This window comes from Euprymna scolopes, chromosome 45 (assembly GCF_053919585.1).
Source record: "Euprymna scolopes isolate OS-2025 chromosome 45, ASM5391958v1, whole genome shotgun sequence".
NCBI classification, from domain to species: domain Eukaryota; kingdom Metazoa; phylum Mollusca; class Cephalopoda; order Sepiida; family Sepiolidae; genus Euprymna; species Euprymna scolopes.
In genome coordinates this window covers 11457309-11477997 of record NC_136526.1, presented here as the reverse complement: position 1 = coordinate 11477997, position 20689 = coordinate 11457309, and the positions used below count along the sequence as shown (strand labels likewise).

Below are 20689 nucleotides of genomic sequence, written 5' to 3'. Positions count from 1 at the left end.
TATTTTCCAGTAACCAATGAGAGTCTGGTCACGCTTGAGGGGTCCATCACTAGACAAGTAAGAATGTAGCCCTGCTGGGTTGCATCTATGGTCCTGCGAGCCAAGAGCAATGAACACGGCCAAGAGTACATCACAAGTATGCTTCCGTGAACCAGGTTAGCGACGGATGCGGCCTACCCCCCGGATAACAGAGGGGGTTAGGATTATACAATTACCATTTTGTTTGCTTACATTAAAAACTCAAAAAACGACCCTGGTGTCTAACTCTGTCCCGTGGGGAGGCATAGTAAATAGTTACATTAAAAACTCATAATTCATGCAATTACTTTAGTAGCTCGTTATAGAAGATAAACGCAATCTAGACAAGTTTAAGTTCAATTATATATATATATATATATATATCAAATTTTAGTAATTCAATAAATTTTAAAATTTATAATGTGAAATGGTTAAATTTCAAATCAAAAGATTTTATTATCCTATGTAAGACAAAAAAAACATTTGAAATATTCTAATTCCTTATCCTATAGGAATTTGATGTCTACCATGTCTTCAGAGAAGAAAAATTTATTGCTAAAGTCATTGAGACATGGAAAATCACAATTAAAAGTTAAGTATTTAAATATCATAGAGTAAGGGAAGTTAATGAAAAGGATATAAAAATTCACATCCAAATTGCATGGTAAAATCCGAAGTGAATGTCTTTGATAGCAATGTTGTAAAGTGATCCAAACTGTATTTTGAATCTTACATAGAATAATAAAAAAACTTTTGATTTGAAATTTAAATATTCCACGTCATAAATTTTTAAATTTATCGAATGACTAAAATTTGATTTATTTGCTCTATCTTGTATATCGAGCAATTTTTATTTAGGTGGGATAGTACTTATAGAATATTACTGCCAATAATATTTTGTAAGAATTATAATCACAGGTTTCTATACCAGTTGATTGTTAGATAATTTAATTCTGAAGTGTGTGTGTGTATATATAATATATTTATTTATTTCTCTGGAACTACTTTTATTCACTTATATTTCCTTTTTATAACTACCAATCCTTATTTTTATTTTTTTTTTCCCCCGTTTCTAGCCTCACTCTTTGTTGAACAGAGTCAAAGGTTGCACAACAGATGAAGAACAAGCAGAATTGGTTCGAATCACAGAAATGCAAACACTCAGCGCCATGTTATTACCTGTGAAAACGGTCGGCGTACAGGTGAGTTTACTTTTTTTTTCTGTTATATAAAAGGGAAAATGTGTGTGTGTTTGTGTGTGTCTGCCAAAAAACTTGACACACGCATTGGACCGTGAATTAGAAAGATCAATCTCTCAGATGAAAAATATGTATTAAAAAAAAAAAAATTGTCCAAAAAGATTCCTTCTGTGCTGGTCACCTGGGCCTTTTTTTACAAGGAGGGGTCAGCTTTTGCATCAACAATTTTTTGCAAGTTATATGCCTACCAATCTCAACATACATTTATTAAACGTTATTTTGAAGGCGTGTGATGTCATAAGTTGTCGTGGTCATGACAGCTAGCGCATTTGCTTTTTTTGCCTCCTTTTCCTCACAGGTTCAGGCCTGCCCCTTCATACTACAGCTTTTTTTTTTTTTTTTTTTTTTGTGCTCACACAAGTACTCGCTGCTATTTTGATAGAAACATTGGGGGGGGGGCTCAATAGCCTTAGTATACCACCTCTTTCTATCTGGACAATGCCGGGTACTCATGCTAGTCCATTAAATAATCTCAAATGTCTGCATGTTCGTATGCCTGCTAAAAACTTCCGTCGTCCATATCATTGCGGCATGGACATGGTATCGTAAGAAAGAGCGGTCTCTCGGATAAATAATATTGAAAAATTAGAGAAAAATGGTTAATTATTTTGTGTTGAAATATCATTTTCTTTTAGGTGGGGGTAAAATAAAAACCTTGCTCTTAACAACATTTGCAAATTGCGCATACGCAGATTTCGTTACGTGTTTCGTTTTAAGTAGCTAACGTTGCAATGACGTTATTAAATCTGTGTTTTTGTAAGCCCGTCAGTAAGGTGTTCGCTTGCTAACTTAACACATTCGCTGCCAACTACAAGTATTCTCGTACCCTGGCATTTGCTAAGCCTCGCGCGATAAAACCCGTAACCAAATATTTTTCTATTAGTCAATGTGCACTTGGCATGTGTGATAACTAGGGCTATGACAACAGCATATTCTTTTCCTTGTTTTGATTCTCAGGTATATATATCCATTGATATGTTATGTTTTTATGTAGAGTGATGTGGTTCTCGGTTGATTCATTGTCTGTGTCGGATATATACTCGAGAGTCAAGACAATCAAAAGAATATGCTGTTGTCATTGCCCTAATTATAACTGTCTTTAACTTGAACTGGCATCTCAAAATAACACATTGAATAGTATGTTTAAGTTATCGCGTATTTGGCCCCTGGCATGTATTTTTTGTTTTTTAGCAAATACTTATATAAGTTATAAGTTGATTCACTATAAATAAAAGCTGATTTGAGTTAATTTTATTACAAACAATGTACAAACTGATATTCGTATTTGGCACACTAAGATACTTTCTTGCTTAATTGATGAAAATATTAAAAAAACTAGCAGTTGTGCCGATGCATCACACACAACGCCGAGTCAAATACTCAACATCAAGTACACTCAACATCGTCTTACCATCACCACTTACCTTGTGAACTCAGAGTATGGAAAATTCCCATCTACACAAAACAAAATCACTGATAAAAAAAAATATCTTAAGGGTAAGACTAATGAGTAAATGTTGGATAAAATGATAGTTAAAATTATGAACTTGCCAGGATTCGAACCTGGAATCTTCTGATCCGTAGTCAGGCACATTATCCATTGTGTCACAAGTCCTGTCTGTATGCCGAAAGATGTTACCACGACTGTATATGGACAGATAACTTTTTGGACAAGTTTACAAAACTGCCCCAAAACCCTTATTTCGGGCTTTTTGTGTGACTCTGCATTGTTCGTTATGAGCCATATATAGATCAGGACAATCTAGGGATTCACACCTTTCAGGGGAAAAAAGAATTTTTCTATGCGGTACATCCGTTTGAAAGTTTTATTGGTATATAGGCACACGCACATAAATAAATATATAAACATTTAGAATTTTATTAATAATATAGATAATTATAAATTTAATATATATTTCATATATTCATATACACTATTTGCTGATTTTAGTTTTTGGAAATTGCAGAAAAATTGCTTGGCAGTGACAATAAATGTAACTTTGTGCCCGGCACACATCTTTTTTTTTTTTTTTTTTTTTTTTTGTTGTTGCTTACAAAATTTTGCTTTCATCAGCTTCACTTCTATCTGATGCCATCCTACCACCGTACCCCCCCCCCCGTCCTCATTTTGGGAAAATATGGAAATAAGTGTTATTCTAAATATGCACCATCTATTGCCCTCATGCAAAAGTGCTAGGACACAAAATGTTTTCTACTAATTAATCTAATAGACACTTCCGCTTTGCAAGGACATGATTGATTGTCTCTTAAATTTCTCTTGTTTTTGGATGTTTTAAATTTTTATCTCTTTTTTTTTTTCTCATTATCTACTGAATATTTGTTAATGAACCTATATAAAAGTTACTGTGTCTGTCTCCATTTTTTTTTTTTTTTTTTTTTTTTTTTTTTTTTTTTTTTCCAAAACTGCACTTCCAAGGTCACAGAATGGTGCGAGGCAGGTGTCAATTTTTTTTTTTTTTTTTTTTTTTTTTTTTTTGTGAACTGTTTTTATGGTAAAAATAGCTGCTATGGTGTCAAAATTGAAAAAATTGGTAGGCGTAAGTCGACTTTAAAGTGCCCTTGTATGCATGCACAAATATACATTTATATGTTAACATTCATTTTTAGCTGTTTCATATCCAACTGACAATAGCTCAAACATTAATAACTTAGGCTGCAGCCCTATAGGTTTTGGTTTTGATTCTAGGTGATGACACCTTAGCTTTTTTTTTTTTTTTTACTGCTATTTATTGGGTACAATATAATAGAGAATTGGCTCTGTAATTATAAATATGAAATCTGCATAAATTAAAACATGTTTAAGCATATTTTATAACCGGGTAATGCCAGGCATCTTGCTAGTTTGTTCCTTATTTCATTCTAAACACTTGTTCTTTTAGAGGATTTTAAAAAATCTTTGAAGAGTTTGTTTTTCAAATTTTAAGATTTTTTATTTTCACATACAATGAAATGGTTGCAAAGTGGATGTAGGAGGAGAAATATAGATGAAGAGAAAGAAACATATGGCAAAACAATTATACTATTAATATAAGGGTGTCCACAAAGTCACTGAAGGGTTTTGAACTTAGTTTTATTCTTCATATATTTCTGTAATTTAACACAATCTAAGACATTAAGAAATTTTAAAAAAACAAAAAAACATGCAAAATTCAAACAATCTTTATTTATGAAAAATAATGTCTTTTAAATGCTGCCCATTTTCAGCTTCGCATATTTGTGTTTTTTCCAAAACATTATTCATGACAGATTGCAGAATCTCTGGATTGCGGTTTAACTCCCTTATTTCGTTTCTGATGTTTTCCTTCAATTTTTTGCAGGGTTTGGGGTTTGTTAACATTGACTCTTTTAGATATCCCCACAAGAAAAAATTAAATTGCAATCCAGAGATTCTGCAGTCTGTCATGAATAATGTTTTGGAAAGAGCACAGATATGTGAAGCTGAAAATGGGAAACGTTTAAAAGACATTAGTTTTTCATAAAGATTGTTTGAATTTTGCATTTTTCAAAAAAAATTCCCAATGTCTTAGATTGTGTTAAAATTACAGAAAGATATCATCAGAAATAAAATATCTAAAATTCTACCCATATGAAAAAATAAAAATCTTACCAGTGGCAGAAAGACAAGGTCATACAAGAAAAAAATCATGTAAAACCAAGTACTTTTATTTTTAAATAAGAAATAAGGAACTTGTATAGAATCCTACTTGTATGAAAACCCATGATGGATGGGGGGGGGGGGGGAGTCATACAATAAAAAAAAAAAAATCATGTAAACTCATCAAGTAGACTTATTTTTAAATAAGAAATAAAGTACTTAAAAATAATTTTAAGTATCTCCTTAATTTTAATTAGTGTTTTTAGTAGTGTTCTGGAAACCTCCTACGTTGTTTTTCCACTGATTTACTTTAAAAAAAAAAAAAAAAATTTTAATTTCTTTTCTTGGGGAGGGAGGGGTATAAAAACTTAGTGGTGGGGAAGAAAAAAGTTGACACTGATCAAGACGGATTGTTTTTGACATGCTGAAAGTAAATTTTTCACTCATGGAGAGGGACCCCGCATGCTTGACTTATATTTATTGGTACCCTGATTTATCGGAGAGGGACCTATGTTTTCAGTGGCCTCCGTTATTCCAGATGAATGTCAGATAATCATTAGTTTTTCCTGAAATTTTGCCACAAATTGGATTTCATTAAATAGATGTGCACAGTAAAAAAAAAAAAAAATTTTTGCGAAAATTCCCATTGCGACCCAGGGGCTCAAAAGAGGTCAAAAATGACACTTTTTGCCCCATAGCATTTGATCCATCCATTAAATTTTTCTAAAACTTGGCCAAAATGTGGAGCCCATTGTTCTTAATATTCAGTATGGGTGACCCTGGCAAAATTCTGGTGCGCGTCCCCGGAAACTTTTAGTGCTAAAAACATCTCTTTTTCATATATATCAACAAAAACTTGATATGTCTGACTATATAGTTGCTTTTCCCATGGTCAACTCAAATATACAGGTGTTAAGGCCTGAAACTGCACCGTTACCCATTTACACAGTGATTCGGCATCCTCAGCAGCTCAAAAGAGGTAAAAATGGCCCAAAATGACCAAAAATGACACTTTTGCCCCATAGCGTTTTATCCCTCCATTAGATTTTTCTAAACTTGGCTAAAATGTGTAGGCTAATATTATTCAACATACCCTGGCAACACTGGATACCCCTGCTAGTTTATATATAAGAAGAGAGAAACACTGACATCCAATCCATTGAATTATTTATTTGATTAAAATATTTTAATTTTATTCCAGGGTGATGGTCGAACGTACAGCTATGTTGCAAGTTTGTCGGGCGATACAGAGCCTGTTTGGGAAAATCTGTTTACATTAGCCAAATTGATTCCAAAGATTTGTCATAATATCAACAGGTAAGTCTTGTCCAGGTAAATGAAATGATCATGACATATGTGGGTCGCCCACCGAGTCTGTAAAGCCAGTAAAATCTTCTGGTTCATATCCAGAATTGCTCCTACATTAATAAAGAAAAAGGGGGGGGGTGTATTACTATACACATAAATTCGAAAAAGTTGTCAAAAAGCAAATATATAACAAGTAAATGTTATCAAGGGCAAGATAAATTACTTTTCTACCTAATTGGATAATTTTAGTGTTTTTATTTAATGTAAAATGCTTAATCGGCTCAAAAACTGGTGTTTATTGATGTATTTGAAAAATACAAATAGCGCCAAACTCTGTTGTACACGTTAAGTTTGGGAAAATGAGTTAAAACTATACAAAATACTGTTAGAAACTCACTCAATATATTACTGTGACATAGGCTGTAAGAGAGTTGTGTATACACACACAAAAACGCTACAAGTTTTTATATATATATATATATATATATATATATATAGCATGTCAGGAGGTGATGAAAAGAAATTAAATAAAATCGCTGATGAGTTGTATTGATTTCATTCAGCCACAAATGGTTTATTCAATACACTGAAACCACTGGTCCACATTTGAAATATGTATATATAGTTTTGAAATAAATATGTGTGTGTGTAATATATATATATATATAATAAGCAGTGGTTTGTAAATAGGTACATTAACTTGTGGGGAAAGGGACTGGCAATACAGGTAAGAAATGTTTTTAAAATGACATGATTTTTGGAATATGCTATTTTCGATTTATTACGGGTATATAAATAGTACAGATTTTTTACTTTTTAATATAGGGAGAATTTTGGACAAGAACCAGAAATTAAATAAAACTTTTTTTAGCCTAAATTTATCTGGAGGAAAAAAACTTGATCCAGTATCAAAAATATTTTTGTTCATGTGTTTTAAAGGAGGTGGTGAGCTATGATTAGTCTGTTTTATTTTTTGTTTGAGATATTTTTCAAAATGGCAGTTAAGACGGTCATTCGTCTGATACTCATAAAATTTGATTTTCTTAAAAAAAAACAAAAAACTATTCAATCAATTTATGATTTTTGGAATATGCTATTTTCAATTTATCACAGGTACATCAATCGTACATATTTTTCTTTTTTTTACTTTTTAATATAGGAGAGAATTTTGGACAAGAACCAAAAAATCTAAATAATAAAAACTTTTTTTTTTTTTTTTTTCCAGGGTCGTCTACGTATTTGGAGGCATGGTACGTTTTCCTGTTGAAGATATAACTCCTACTTTCTTGACAGATGGGGTCCTGAGCACTCTGAGACAAGCTGATTTCATGGCCACAAATGTATTGCAGGACTCTGGCCACATTTCTAAGATCTCACAAATGCCAATCATTTTAATCCCTTTGCATTTTGACAGGGATCCTATTAACCACCAACCTTCGTGTCAAAGGTCGGTTGTCATACGTACATTCATCACCAATGATTTTATGACCGGAATACCAGCAACACCTGGTGTGCATATCCCTGAAGAGGTGAGTGTTTTTTTTGGGGGGGGGGGTCTGTGTGTGTAGTTGCGTCTCTGCTTATCAAGACCAGGTCATACATTACCAATAATTAAATAGATGTTCACAGAAAAAATAATAATTTTGTGAAAATTACCCTTGCGTCCGGAGGGGCTCAAAAGAAGTCAAAAATGCCCCGAAATGACATGTTTTGCCCCATAACTTTTGATCCATCCATTAGATTTTTCTGAAACTTGGCCAAAATGTGAAGCCCATTGTTCTTAATATAGATCCAGTATGGTTGACCCTGGCAAAATTCTGGTTCACATCCCCAGGGACTTTTAATGCTAAAAACGCTCCTTTTTGTGGCTCTTTTTTTTCCATGTTTCTCAAAAATTTGATATGTCTGACTGTATAGTGTTTTTCACGGTGGTCAACTCAAATATACATGTGTTAAGGCCTGAAACTGCACTGTTATCTATTTACACTGGGATTCGGCGTCTCCAGGGGCTCAAAGAGGTAAAAAATTACAGTTTTTGCCCCCATAGCGTTTGATCCATCGATTAGATTTTCCTAAAACTTTGCCAAAACGTGGAGACCATTGTTCTTAATATAAATTCAATATGGGTGAACCTGACAAAATTCTGGTCCGCGTCCCCAGGGACTTTTAGTACTAAAAACGCCCCTTTTTATGGCTCTTTTTTCATATTTCTCAACAAAAACTTGATATGTATGTCTATATAGTGGTTTTTCATGTGTGCTGAATTCAAATATACATGTGAAGTGAGTGATTTTGGGTTTTTTTTGTGTGTGTGTGTGTTGCTGCTTATCAAGGCAGGGTCATGTTGTGCTGCCCGGGTGTTCGGAGATGTATTGAGCAAAAAAAAAAAAGAAAGTGGTAGTAGGCAGCAGGCAAGATCGAACTCGTGCCGCAAAGGAGGAAATGAACGTGAAAAAAAAAAGTGACATCTTTGCCGTTGCATCCATCGCCAAACCGGAAGTGGCGAAAGTTTAAATTAAGGCTAGTCATTCAAAAAGAGGGGATGGCTTTCGAAAATATCGGTGAAAAAAAGCGACTCCCCTCCCTCCCTCCCCCCCTCTTTGTAGAAAAGTGCCCAGTTGAGCGTGAAGGAATTAATGTTTTTAGCCAATTTCTCGATTTGTCATCCGAAGGGTCGAGCTTCAAAATGATACCGATCTTGTGAAAATTCATTGCCACTGTCGAAAGTTTAAGGCACATACATACATTTAAACAGACAGGTGAGATTTATAGATGTCGTCTTCCAAGCTCTTGTTATTCTCTAGTATCTCTAAGTTCATCCCCAGCTGTATTATTCGATCTAATTATTAAAAAATAAATAAAAAATCAAAACGTTATTTCTTTTTTAGTTTCCAAAATAGACTAAAAGGTGCTGGCTAAGAATCAAAAAAGATTATCAATGCTTGAAAGTAATGTTTTCAAAGACGGGTGTCTCATTTTCTCTATAGAATTTTCGCTGCTTATAAAGACCAGGTCCTACATTACCAATTTTATTCAATGAGTGATGTTCCCAGTCTCCCTGAAATTTCATTCTACAAGCAATGTATTTTATTAATATCTCTAATTATCCTACTTATAGAATCATACTTGACAACTGGTGCTACCAGATCAGGCTGTCTGAAGATATTGGCTTCCTGACACGAGGTCTTGGATATGACCTAAAACTATATCCGATGGTGAGGCCCCACCTTGCGGGCTTTGGGGAGTGTGGAGCCACCATTTAATTACCATTGCTCCCAGGTCCACTCTGACCCTGAGTGGTAGTACCTGTTAGGGTCCCAACTATGGGTTAAATAGAATCTGACTTGAAAAAAAATATACTCCATTAAAAATCGTTCCTCAAAATAACTAGATTCAGCATTAAATAACCTGAAAGAGGTTGATATGCCGTAAAACAAAAACAACCAACCAAATCCTGACACGAACTGCACCTGACATTGATGCTTTTTTTTTTTGTTTTTCTACTTCCTTTTGCAAACACAAAAACAACCCACTTTTTCTCCCCTTCTCCTTCCCATTTCCCCTTTCTCTTTCTACCCCCTCCTCCCCCACTGGGTTCCCAACTTAAAATGTACCAAACATTAACACTATCACCCTTTTCCCTCCCATTGCAAAACTCATTCATGTTCTGCAGGGCAGGGAACAAAAATGATAAAATCTGCTATAAAAACAACCAAACCAAACACTACAAACTAGCGATTGAAGATACAAAAGGCTTGAAGAATAAAAGAAACTTCTACAAAATAACTGGATTTGGAATTAAATAACCTGAAAAAGGTTGATATGCCGTAAAACAAAACAACCAAACCAAACTCTACAAATAAATATTTGAAAATATAAAGAACTTGAAACATAAAAACTATTGAAAAAATAACTACATTCGACTATAATCCAAAAAGGGTTGATATGCCATAAAACAAACAAAATATTTTGATCAAAATCTACCTTTTTTTAAGCAAAACCTGATTTTTCTTATGGCAGTTCAACCTGATTAATTTTATTGTGTAGACCAAATATTCAAAGAGAAGTTTGGTCGAGAATTTTTGCACAAACATCGACATGAACACTTATATATATTCGTATGCAGGAACGGTTTTGTCAGATTCTATGCTGTTATGCAGAATGTAGAAACTATGCATAAAAATAATTCAGTATAATAGTGAAATGAAACCAATCATCATATGCAAATTAACCTTCATGTAATTGCTCGCATATCCATGATTGAGTATATTAAGAAGTTTGTTTTTATAATTTTTGAAGTAGGCTTTTGATATCAATGTCAGTATGAGAAAAAAAATTCAACTTTGTGTATAGATTACTCTGGCTATAGAATTTAGTATTAAATAAACTACAGATGGTTGATATGCAAACCAAACTTGTTTAAAGATGCCGGCTTTCTGACCAAAGAGGTACTAAAAATTCAATTTTTTATTTTACTACCTTTGCGAAAGTCAACCCTGTTCTACTAAGCTAAAACCTTTTTTTTTCTCAAACCCTTTACCCTAATAAGCCACTAGTTTGCCGTAGATATGATGCTTAAACACAGGGTTCTGATGGCTGATCAGTGCATAACCTGGAAAAATGCATCTGCGTATTGCAACATTTCCTTTTCGCGCCAACCTGGGCTTGACATGCGGTCAAAGAAACCCAATTCGATAAACTGACTGGTCACGCCAAGCCCTACCATATAATAAAACCCACACAAACCTACTCTTAACTAATATTCCTCTTATGGCCCTCTACGGATAACCACTGATAAGTAACTGTGAAATTTTTTTTTTTTTCTACAAGGTATTCGCCACTTATCAAGGCCCGGAAGCCACTCGAGAATAAGGGTTAATGTGTGTACAGTAATCAAAGGAATAGTATCGTAGTAATCATTAGTATTGGAGATTTGATAAAGTGTCTTAATCAAGGGGGTGGTTCATCAGGAATTTGTTTATGTTGAACTTGAAGACATCCAGGTTGTAGTCAGGTGGGAAACAGGCAAGCAGTAGAGAGTTCCACAGGCGTGCACTTCTAAGAAAGAAGCTTTGTTCATGGAATCTACGTTTTGGTTTTGGCACAGATAAAGAGTGGGGAAAATTTTTGACAGTGGTTTCAGCTAGACTGGTGTTTTTCGTGAAAGATTGTCAGGGGGGGGGGAGATTGGAGCTCAGACGAGCACTTGCCATGGAAGTAACGATAAAGACAGACAGGCTCACAATGTGGTAGAAAGTATGGCTGAAGGTCGATTGGTTATAACCAGGCTATGACAACAGCATATTCTTTTCATTGTTTTGACTCTCGAGTATATATCCGACAGTTAGACACCATAAATCAACTGAGAACCACATCACTCTATATAAAAATATAAGATATCAATGGATATATACCTGAGAATCAAAATTAGGAAAAGAATATGCTGTTGTCATAACCCAGGGCTTCTCAAAGTGGGCTCCACAAGTGAGGCTGAGGGGCTTTGGAAGGCATTACTTGAATAGGACAAAATGCTTTATATGAAAAATTTAAATGGCTGCAGACATTTAATTATTTATCTTTCTTACTGGAAATAGAAATGATACATAACTACAGATGTAAAAAGTTTCAGGATGGTTCGTGAAAAAGTAAAAAAAAAATAAATTAACAAAAAAAAAATGCAACTATTTTTGATTAATCAAAAACAAAAAAAAATGCAACAATTTTTGATTCATCAAAAACAAAAAAAAAAAAATGGTCGTAAACACGAAAATATAGTAAAATCACAAACAGAAAAAAACTAACAAACAAGTATAAGTTAAAATTTGAAATTAATGTTTTTCGTATTTATTTTAGAAATTGTTTTGTTAGTGCTCCATGCCAAATCTTTACCCTGCTCAGGGGCGCCATGGTGTCTTGAAGTTTGGTAAACCCTGTCATAACCCATATGTAACACTCCCTATCATGTGCTTAAAAAATCCCCAAAAGGCAAAAATCTAAGGAAAGCGGGTGCCTAATGTTGCACCCAAATAAAATATGAAAGTAGTTGCAAAAGTAAAGCCTCCTTTTTTTTTTTTTTTTTTTTTAATAAAAGTTAAAGAGCTACAAAGACAGGGGTGGTACCATTAAAACGAGCGAATTTGTGTGCACTAGAATTTATTTTTCTGTTTTTCTACATAGTCACCAACATTTTTATACCGTCAATATCTGCGATGGAGAGATGAAACGATCAGATCATGAATGCATGAGTTCAGTCCTCATAGAAATGTAATTTGCGTTCTCCGCTGATCTATTTGGCTGGAATAAAAATAAAAAAAAATAGGCATTACTTTTGGAACGCCCTTCGTATTTGTGTGTGTGATCAACATCTTTCAGTATATCTATAGTATTACATTCAATTGTCCATTTTTTTTTCTATTTTTTTTTTTATTTATTTTTTTTTTTTATAGGTTGTTCAAAAAATGGTGGAGGCCATCTTAACCGTACCTGGTATCTCTCGGGTGATGTACGATCTGACCTCAAAGCCTCCTGGCACAATTGAATGGGAATGACCCTCCAGGACGGAGAAGCCGTTGCTCCGATTACCAGCGGCATCACCGTCAAGTGCATCAACTGAGGGAATAGCACCATTGCATCCGTCGCCATCAAAAGGGATAGTGACAACTTCATTTTTTTGGCAATTCAAGTTCTTACAGGCAGCAGCAGGAATAGTGGCACCTTTGCCACCCAAATTATTCACACCTTTAACGGACAATTGTTCTTCCGCATCTTTAATTTCTCTGGGTACTTCCCATCCTGTTTTTTTATCTTTTATTATTAAAAACTTTATTTTACTCCCTTCTCGAATGGTCCAATATTGCGCCTTTTCTTTCATCTTCTGCCATTCGTTCTGTGCCAACCTTGCCCGCCCCGCCTGCATATATTATTTGCACAGCTCTCCCTATCTCTCTTGCCCATAATATGCACTTCCTTTTTTTTTTCTTTTTTTCTCCATAACCTTTTTTTAGCACTTGCACAGTTTAATCAAGACATTCAAAAATGAAAATATTGAAAGAAAAAATAAGGTTATATTGCACGTATCCGTTATGGAACGAAGTTCTCAGAAAAAAATATCACTTAATTTCATCAAGTAGTTATTTTGTTTTTTACAGCAAAAAAACAATTTATGGTATCGAGCAAAAGGTTCGATTTTTAGGAAGAAAAGCTAGTAATAAAGATGGGGAGGGAGTGTCGGCGCTTTACATGGAGTTATCTCCCCGAGGCGTGTTCAACAAATTCCATAATGGCTGACTTCAACACGCTCTCATAAGAACGTCTTTTTCTGCTATAAAAAAAAAAAAAAAACTACTCGATCAAATTAAATGAAATTTTTTTCAGAGATCTTCAGTCCAAAACGGATGCGTACAATATAACTTTTTTTTCGATATTTTCATTTTTTAATGTCTTGATTAAACTGTACAAGTACCCTTTTTTCTTTCACCTTTGTCTTTCTTTCCCAATCCCCACTCCCAACTTTCCTTTTTCTATCCCCAACTCCCATTTTCTTTCCTCTTCACGGCTGGCTTATTCTCTGTCTCTCTATTTTCTGAGTATTTAGTAATCTTTTTGTTTTTATCCTTTATTATTAAAAACTTTGGTTTTTGTCTCGAATTCCCCCATAAAATTACATTTGTAAGGATTTTGTTCAAAGCCTGCATTTTTCAATATAAACTAAAAATTGGCTTTTGAGAAAATAGCGCATAAAATGGCAAAGTTTTGTTTCATTTCCAGCAAAATTTGAACGTTCATTATTTGGTGGCTAGTTGTATTATCAAAATAAATTTAAGAAATAGAAATGTCCTCATTTTAAATTTATATCAAAAAGTTTTCTAAAATTTGTGACTATCCATTTCTTAAATTTTGCGCTTAAACCAAGCGATTACAAACACGGATTTGAAACCGCACCGATACAAGACATTTTTTTTTCTCTTTGGGAGGCGTCAGCCTCTTAATAACAACATTATGAAGAAAAAGAAAAAACTACATCAGACTATCCTCTTCTTGATAAAGCCATGTTATTGGCGAAAATTTGGACTTTAACAACAACAAAAAAAGTAAATAAAAAAATTTTTATCATTTGATAACATTTTCAGGTTTTCAAATGTTCTTCTTTAAATTAAAAAAAAATCTTATGTACGTACCTGTGACGAAACGAAAATATCATTCTAAAATATCGCATAGATTGATAGTTTTATTTCGGTATTGCTGCTTATTGTGAACAAGACGTATCTCGGCTTTGGTGGAAACTTCAACAGTCGGATTATACAGAGCATCGCTGATAAAATCATAATGCTACGTAAAAGGAAATAGCAAAGTGAATAAATGTAGAAAACAAAAACAAAAACAAACACTGTAATTTGGTGTTTTGATTCTTTTTTTTTTTTTTTGCTTTTTTCTTTTCCTGTTTTTCTTTTTTCTTTTCCTGTTTTTTCTTTTTTCTTTTCCTGTTTTTTCTTTTTTCTTTTCCTGTTTTTTCTTTTTTCTTTTCCTGTTTTTTCTTTTTTCTTTTCCTGTTTTTTCTTTTTTCCTTTTTTTTTCTTTTTTCTTTTCCTTTTTTTTTTCTTTTTTCTTTTCCTGTTTTTTCTTTTTTCCTTTTCCTGTTTTTCCTTTTTTCCTTTTTTTTCTTTTTTCCTTTTCCTTTTCCTGTTTTTTCTTTTTCCTTTTCCTGTTTTTCCTTTTTTCCTTTTTTTTTCTTTTTTCCTTCTTTTCCTTTTCCTGTTTTTTCTTTTCCTTTTTTCCTTTTTCCTTTTTTCCTTTTTTTCCTTTTTTATTTTTCCTTTTTCCTTTTTTTCCTTTTTCCTTTTTTTCCTTTTTCCTTTTTTCCTTTTTCCTTTTTTTCCTTTTTCCTTTTTTCCTTTTTCCTTTTTTTCCTTTTTTTCCTTTTTCCTTTTTTTCCTTTTTCCTTTTTTTCCTTTTTCCTTTTCTTCCTTTTTTTCCTTTTCTTCCTTTTTTTCCTTTTTCCTTTTTTTCCTTTTTCCTTTTTTTCCTTTTTCCTTTTTTTCCTTTTTCCTTTTTTTCCTTTTTCCTTTTTTCCTTTTTCCTTTTTTTCCTTTTTCCTTTTTCCTTTTTTTCCTTTTTCCTTTTTCCTTTTTTTCCTTTTTCCTTTTTCCTTTTTTTCCTTTTTCCTTTTTTTCCTTTTTCCTTTTTTTCCTTTTTCCTTTTTTCCTTTTTCCTTTTTCCTTTTTTTCCTTTTTCCTTTTTTTCCTTTTTCCTTTTTTTCCTTTTTCCTTTTTTTCCTTTTTCCTTTTTTTCCTTTTTCTCCTTCTTTTCTATAACTGTTAAGAAAAGATTGGAAGAAGCAAAATAATTTTTTGCCAATCAAATAATTTTAAGGAAATAAAGTCAAAAAAATTTTTTTATTATAAAATTGTAATTCTTTCACCTTTGTCTTCAACAGTGAGAGAAAACTAAAGAAACCCATTACAAACTATGGAACTGGTCGTAACCAGTTTAAAGTCCTATCGAATCTGTTGTTCCTTTTACATTAGTGTTGGGAACGATTAATCGGAATCTGGAATTGGAAAAGTCGAAGCTTTTTGGCGAATCGGAATTGGAAAAATTTTAGTCTATTTTCCGATACCCAAACCAATTCCTTAAATTATCTTTTTTTGATTTTGGTTTAAGAAACATCTTCCACTGCTTGTAGTGAATAGTAAAATAAGTGTTTATGGATGTGCTGGGTGGTGATTGGCTGATCAGCATGTTACGTCAGATAGCAGCGAAACCTGAGCTGTTGCTCAGCATAATCCGACTGTTTCGACCAAAGCCAAGCGAACACTGATATGCCTGGTTCACAAGATGCACCAGTACCTTTTATTTTTATAAAGAAAATCGTTTTCATGCTAGTAATAAAAATTTATATTATTGAATTATCTCCCCTGTTTTAAGATTATTTTCAAGCTTATAAAATTTGATTTTTTTTTTTTTTTTTTTTTTTTTAAACTACATGATCAATTTATGATTTTTGGAATATATTTTCATTTTGTCATAGATTTTTTTTTTTTTTATATTAAGGGAATTGTTGACAAGAACCAAAACTTTATTTTATCCCCTTCCAGACGTCTGTATTGTATCCCTTTTTTTTATATTCTGACTCCCCCTTTTACATATATTATTTGCACTCCCTCTCCTTGTCTCTCATAATATGCATCTTTCTCCATCTGTCTTCATTCCCCAACTTTCTCTCTTTTTACCCCTTGTCCTGCCCTTCTTTTTCTGTCCTCTTCTCAGCTGGCCGCATCCTCTTATTTTTATGTCTATTGTGGTTTAATCTTTGTGTTTTTTTTTCTCTCCCTCTCTCTCTTTATTATTCTAGGTTAATCTTATTCTCTCTCTCTCTCTCTCTCAATTTTGGGCCTTACCCTCTTAATCTCTAGTCTTACCCCTTCCAGTGCTAATGCACTTATTGATCCGTGCTATTTTTTAAAATAGTATTTTCAAGTTTAAAGTTTTATGTTTTTATGAAAATGTAAGGTTAAAGTACAGAATAGGTACAAAACTCTCCCCATGTTAAGAATGGCTTTCTAAATGTTATTTCAGCACTGATCAATAAGTGCACTAGTACCCCTCCCGCCGCTCTCGTTCACCCTCTGTCATAATCTTATTACTTTTTTTTAGTCTCAACATAATTTCCTCGCTCCCCATCATGGCTCTAACGGATCTTTTTTTTACCCAAGAAAAGGAACAAGACACATTAAAGTAAAATAAAGTCCCTTTTTTTTTTCTCTTCGTTCTTTTTTTCTGTATTCTTTTCAAACGGCCTTACTTTAATACTTTCTGTCTGTCTTTATCCATCTTCCTAATACGATGTATAATTCTCTCTCGCCTTTATTTTGACCGTATCCTTATTTCTCGTTCTCTAACCTTAACCTCGCCATCATAATCCTATTACCTTTCTTCATCCTCTCTTTCTCCCGGCATTGTTGCACAAAATATCTTTGGCAGTTCCAGAAGCCTCTAACCCAGAGGAAATTTTACGTAGACCTGAAAGAGGCCTAGGGTGGCATCCATCAGTAACAATAAACCAAATCCCTATGAAAATTGATCTCTCACTTAATGCCACACCCTGGTTGCTTTTTTTCCTTTTACTTTCTCTTACCCTACCCCCCCCCCTTTTTTTTTTTTTTGCTGTCTCATCCACTTATGTGGATGGTAGTTGACTTTTCACTCCTCCCCATCCCTGTGGTTGATGGGCATTTTAAATTTGGTCATCATTTGGGGAATGGCAACAGAAAACGCTTGCATAGACCGCCTTCGATTTTTTCCTACGTCTGGCACCGATTCTAGTTGTAGCCCGGTTGGTTGGCAATCCCCCAACGTAGACAAATATCTCCAGCGTAATTTTTCTCCATCTCCAAAATATGGGAGTGTTCAGCTGTAAGAGTATCCATTACTTTATTAGTTATTCTAATTTTCTTTTTTTTTTTTTTTTTTTTACGAAAGGAGATTCCATCCTTCCCAAAATCGACAGCGATTAGACCATTCCTGTAATGATCTGTTCCCTGTTGATTTTGCGGTGAGAGTAAAGTTCTGTGCAGTTCTAGGAGGTTCACTCTCCCAGGCATTGCCTTCTCTCTTTAAGAAGGGGTTAGTTTATTGCTAATAGCCTGAGACGCCCACACCGGGAATACTGACGGGGCTGCCTGGTCATTTTTTGCAAGTCAGAGTGCCCCCGCCTTGATGGCGCTGATTTCTCAATCCCACTTTTCTGACCCTGGTGTCTAAGTTCTTGCTGTGGGAGAGAACTAGAGAAACCCATTATAAACTATGGAACTGGCTGTAACCAGTTTAAAGTCCTGTCAGATCTGTTGTGTTCCTTTACATTAGTGTTGGGATGATTAATCAGGAATCGGAAAAATCAAGACGTTTTGGGGTATTGGAATCAAAAAATTTTAGCCTATTTTCCGATGCCTAAACCGATTCATTAAACTATCTTTTTTATTTGATTTTGGTTTAAGAAACATCTTCCACTGCTTGTAGTAATAATAAAATAAGTATTGATTTTAAACTTGCAGCAAGACTAAAAATCTCTTGATCACTAACCCACCCCCACCCGCAAGTGTGTTTTTACGTTTGAGAAAATATCGGCACATTTAAGATGCGTTTTTATGGTAGTCAAGACAAAAGAACAATTTTAACGTTAAATGTTTAGAGATTTATAAAGAATCGGAATTGATAATTTGGTACGGAATCGGGGGGGGGGGGGGTAATACTGGAATCGTCCGATCACTACTTTACATACAGCTTTAGAGCTCTGCTACTCAACTGCAGAATACTGCGCAGCGCCATGGGCTCATTCTGCTCGTGCTGCAATGGTAACGTCAAACTCAACAACGTATGCAGGACGATGCTATAATGGTGCCGATTTACATACCAATGCTTTTTGAGAAAATACTTTTTTTTTTTATATATTCATCCAAAACAAGGCAGATTGCCCAAGACGTGAGAGGCCATCATAAATTAGGGGTCATGCCTATAGGGACACTTTAAATCTTGAGTGTAGCGCTATGCCCTTTTTTCACATTCCACTTAAATTTTAGCATTAGGAATTTATTAGTATAGACAACAAAATGAAATAGTGATCCAAAAACAAATACATTACACTTAAAAATGTTACCAAAGGCAACTATTTAGTGTTCTACCTAGTTGAATACGTTTTTAATATTTTAACTTATTTTAAAGCATTTATTTAGTTTTAAAAAAAATCAAAACAAGCAATATTATGTTAAAACGAGAAAAAATGGTGCATCTGAGAAGATCACATCTTTGGAGTCTCAATAAAATAGAAAATTAAACAAAGTCCTGGTAGAAACCCACCCAATGTCATGGTCTGTGAAGCAGGATACAGGGAGGGAATTCCAAAGTCTAGTAGTTCAAGGAAAGAAATCGGTTATACTCAGCTAACATACTTTCTAACTTCCGGCGTGGCTGCTACTGGAAGCGGTGACAAGGCAAATCAGTTCTTTCACTCTTATTGTTCTTCAGTATTTTTATTGTAAAGCGATTTATTGAAATAAAATATAAGAAAAGGACATTATTGGAAAGTATATGATAAAAATTAATAAATAATATTAAATTAGTTTTTAGTTGCACTTTTAATAACAAAATTTTAAAATAAGTTTTTCTTTTATTTGAAATTTTATAAGAAATATGTTTATGAAATTATTAGATTTTCAAAATAAGCTTTTTATTTGAATTTATATCATAAATATGTTTATGAAAGTATAAAAATTATTGAAATCAAAATAAAATTTCAAACATCATAAAAAAAAGTTTCCAACATATAATACTCCCAAAATAGTTTGAAAAGATTTTAAAGTAGTGTCAATAATTCTTTAAAAAAAAAAAAAAAAAAGTGCTCAAAGTGTTTTCAATATATCTTTAAAAAAAAAAATATATATATATATATATATATATTCTTCGTTTATATATATAAACAAATTTAAACAAGCACTTGCCCGATTCGGATATGTACACAGCTATGCGGATTACCCAGGATATAACTTGGAAACTATTACCAAACGGATGTAAAGAACGTATAATATGGATTTTACCAAACAAGTTGGATCAACAAAAACATTCATATCCTTTTTCTACAAATACTCCTGCTACAGGACTTCTGATAAATGTATTATTTTCACTTTGACTTTCCATGTCTCACTGACTTTAGCAAATAGGGTGCATACCTTTATAACTATTTGCTAATATTTTCACTCCTCTGATGAGATGGTAGACATCGAAACCCTATAGGTTAAGGAGATAAACTTTCTAAAACATTCTTTGTCTTGCTTAGAATAATAAAAATTCTTTGATATGAAACTCAACAACTTCATTTCATTTCAATGAGAGTTTTTTGAAATTCATTGAATTACAATTTAATATATATATATATATATATATAATATATATATATATATATATATATATTATATATATATATATATATATTATTATAAACTAATTTTAATAATTCTTAATTAAGACCAAAAAAAAGGTTTTCAATGATTACCAAATTTAAAAAAAAAAAAAAAAAAAAAGTACATACACAGGGAAGATGTAGGTGCGAGAGAGAAAAAGTGAAGGGACTGATTTGTCTTGTCACCACTTCCAGTAGCGCTACGCTGGAAGTTAGGAAGCATGTTAGCTGACTATAACAACAACAACAAAAAAATTGGGGGGGGGGTTGACAATGTTTTGTCTGATGCTTTGTACAGTGTTATTTCTGTTGCCATTAATGTTCCAATTGACCACCATCAGCATACTTTGTTTTTGTTGTTTTGGTTTTTTTTTTTTAATTTTTATTTTGTTGTTTTTATTATTTTTCTTTTTATTTAAACATTCAAAAAAGATGTCTTACTCGGTTCATTTTTGTTGTCATATTGTTTATGCCGTTCCATCATCATTCCTCTCATTGCTTTTAGTCCTGTGTTACGACGGTAACGCTTGCTGTAGT

General features: G+C 33.3%; 1 protein-coding gene and 1 non-coding gene across 3 annotated transcripts in view; one reads left to right on the top strand and one right to left on the bottom strand.

The window, feature by feature from the left end:
* LOC145269252 (GMP synthase [glutamine-hydrolyzing]-like) overlaps positions 1-14325 on the top strand; it is a 120338-nt gene extending 106013 nt beyond the window's left edge. For both annotated transcript variants that reach the window (XM_080124878.1, XM_080124877.1), the window contains exons 14-17: positions 1095-1220; positions 6095-6210; positions 7427-7730; positions 12648-14325. In XM_080124878.1, the coding sequence (XP_079981004.1) occupies positions 1095-1220; positions 6095-6210; positions 7427-7730; positions 12648-12749 (648 nt within the window). In that variant the 3' untranslated portion in view covers positions 12750-14325. The remainder of the gene's footprint in view (positions 1-1094; positions 1221-6094; positions 6211-7426; positions 7731-12647) is intronic.
* Trnar-acg (transfer RNA arginine (anticodon ACG)) lies at positions 2820-2892 on the bottom strand. Its single transcript has one exon. It is a non-coding gene; the product is annotated as a tRNA-Arg (tRNA).
* Positions 14326-20689: the final 6364 nt, after the last annotated feature.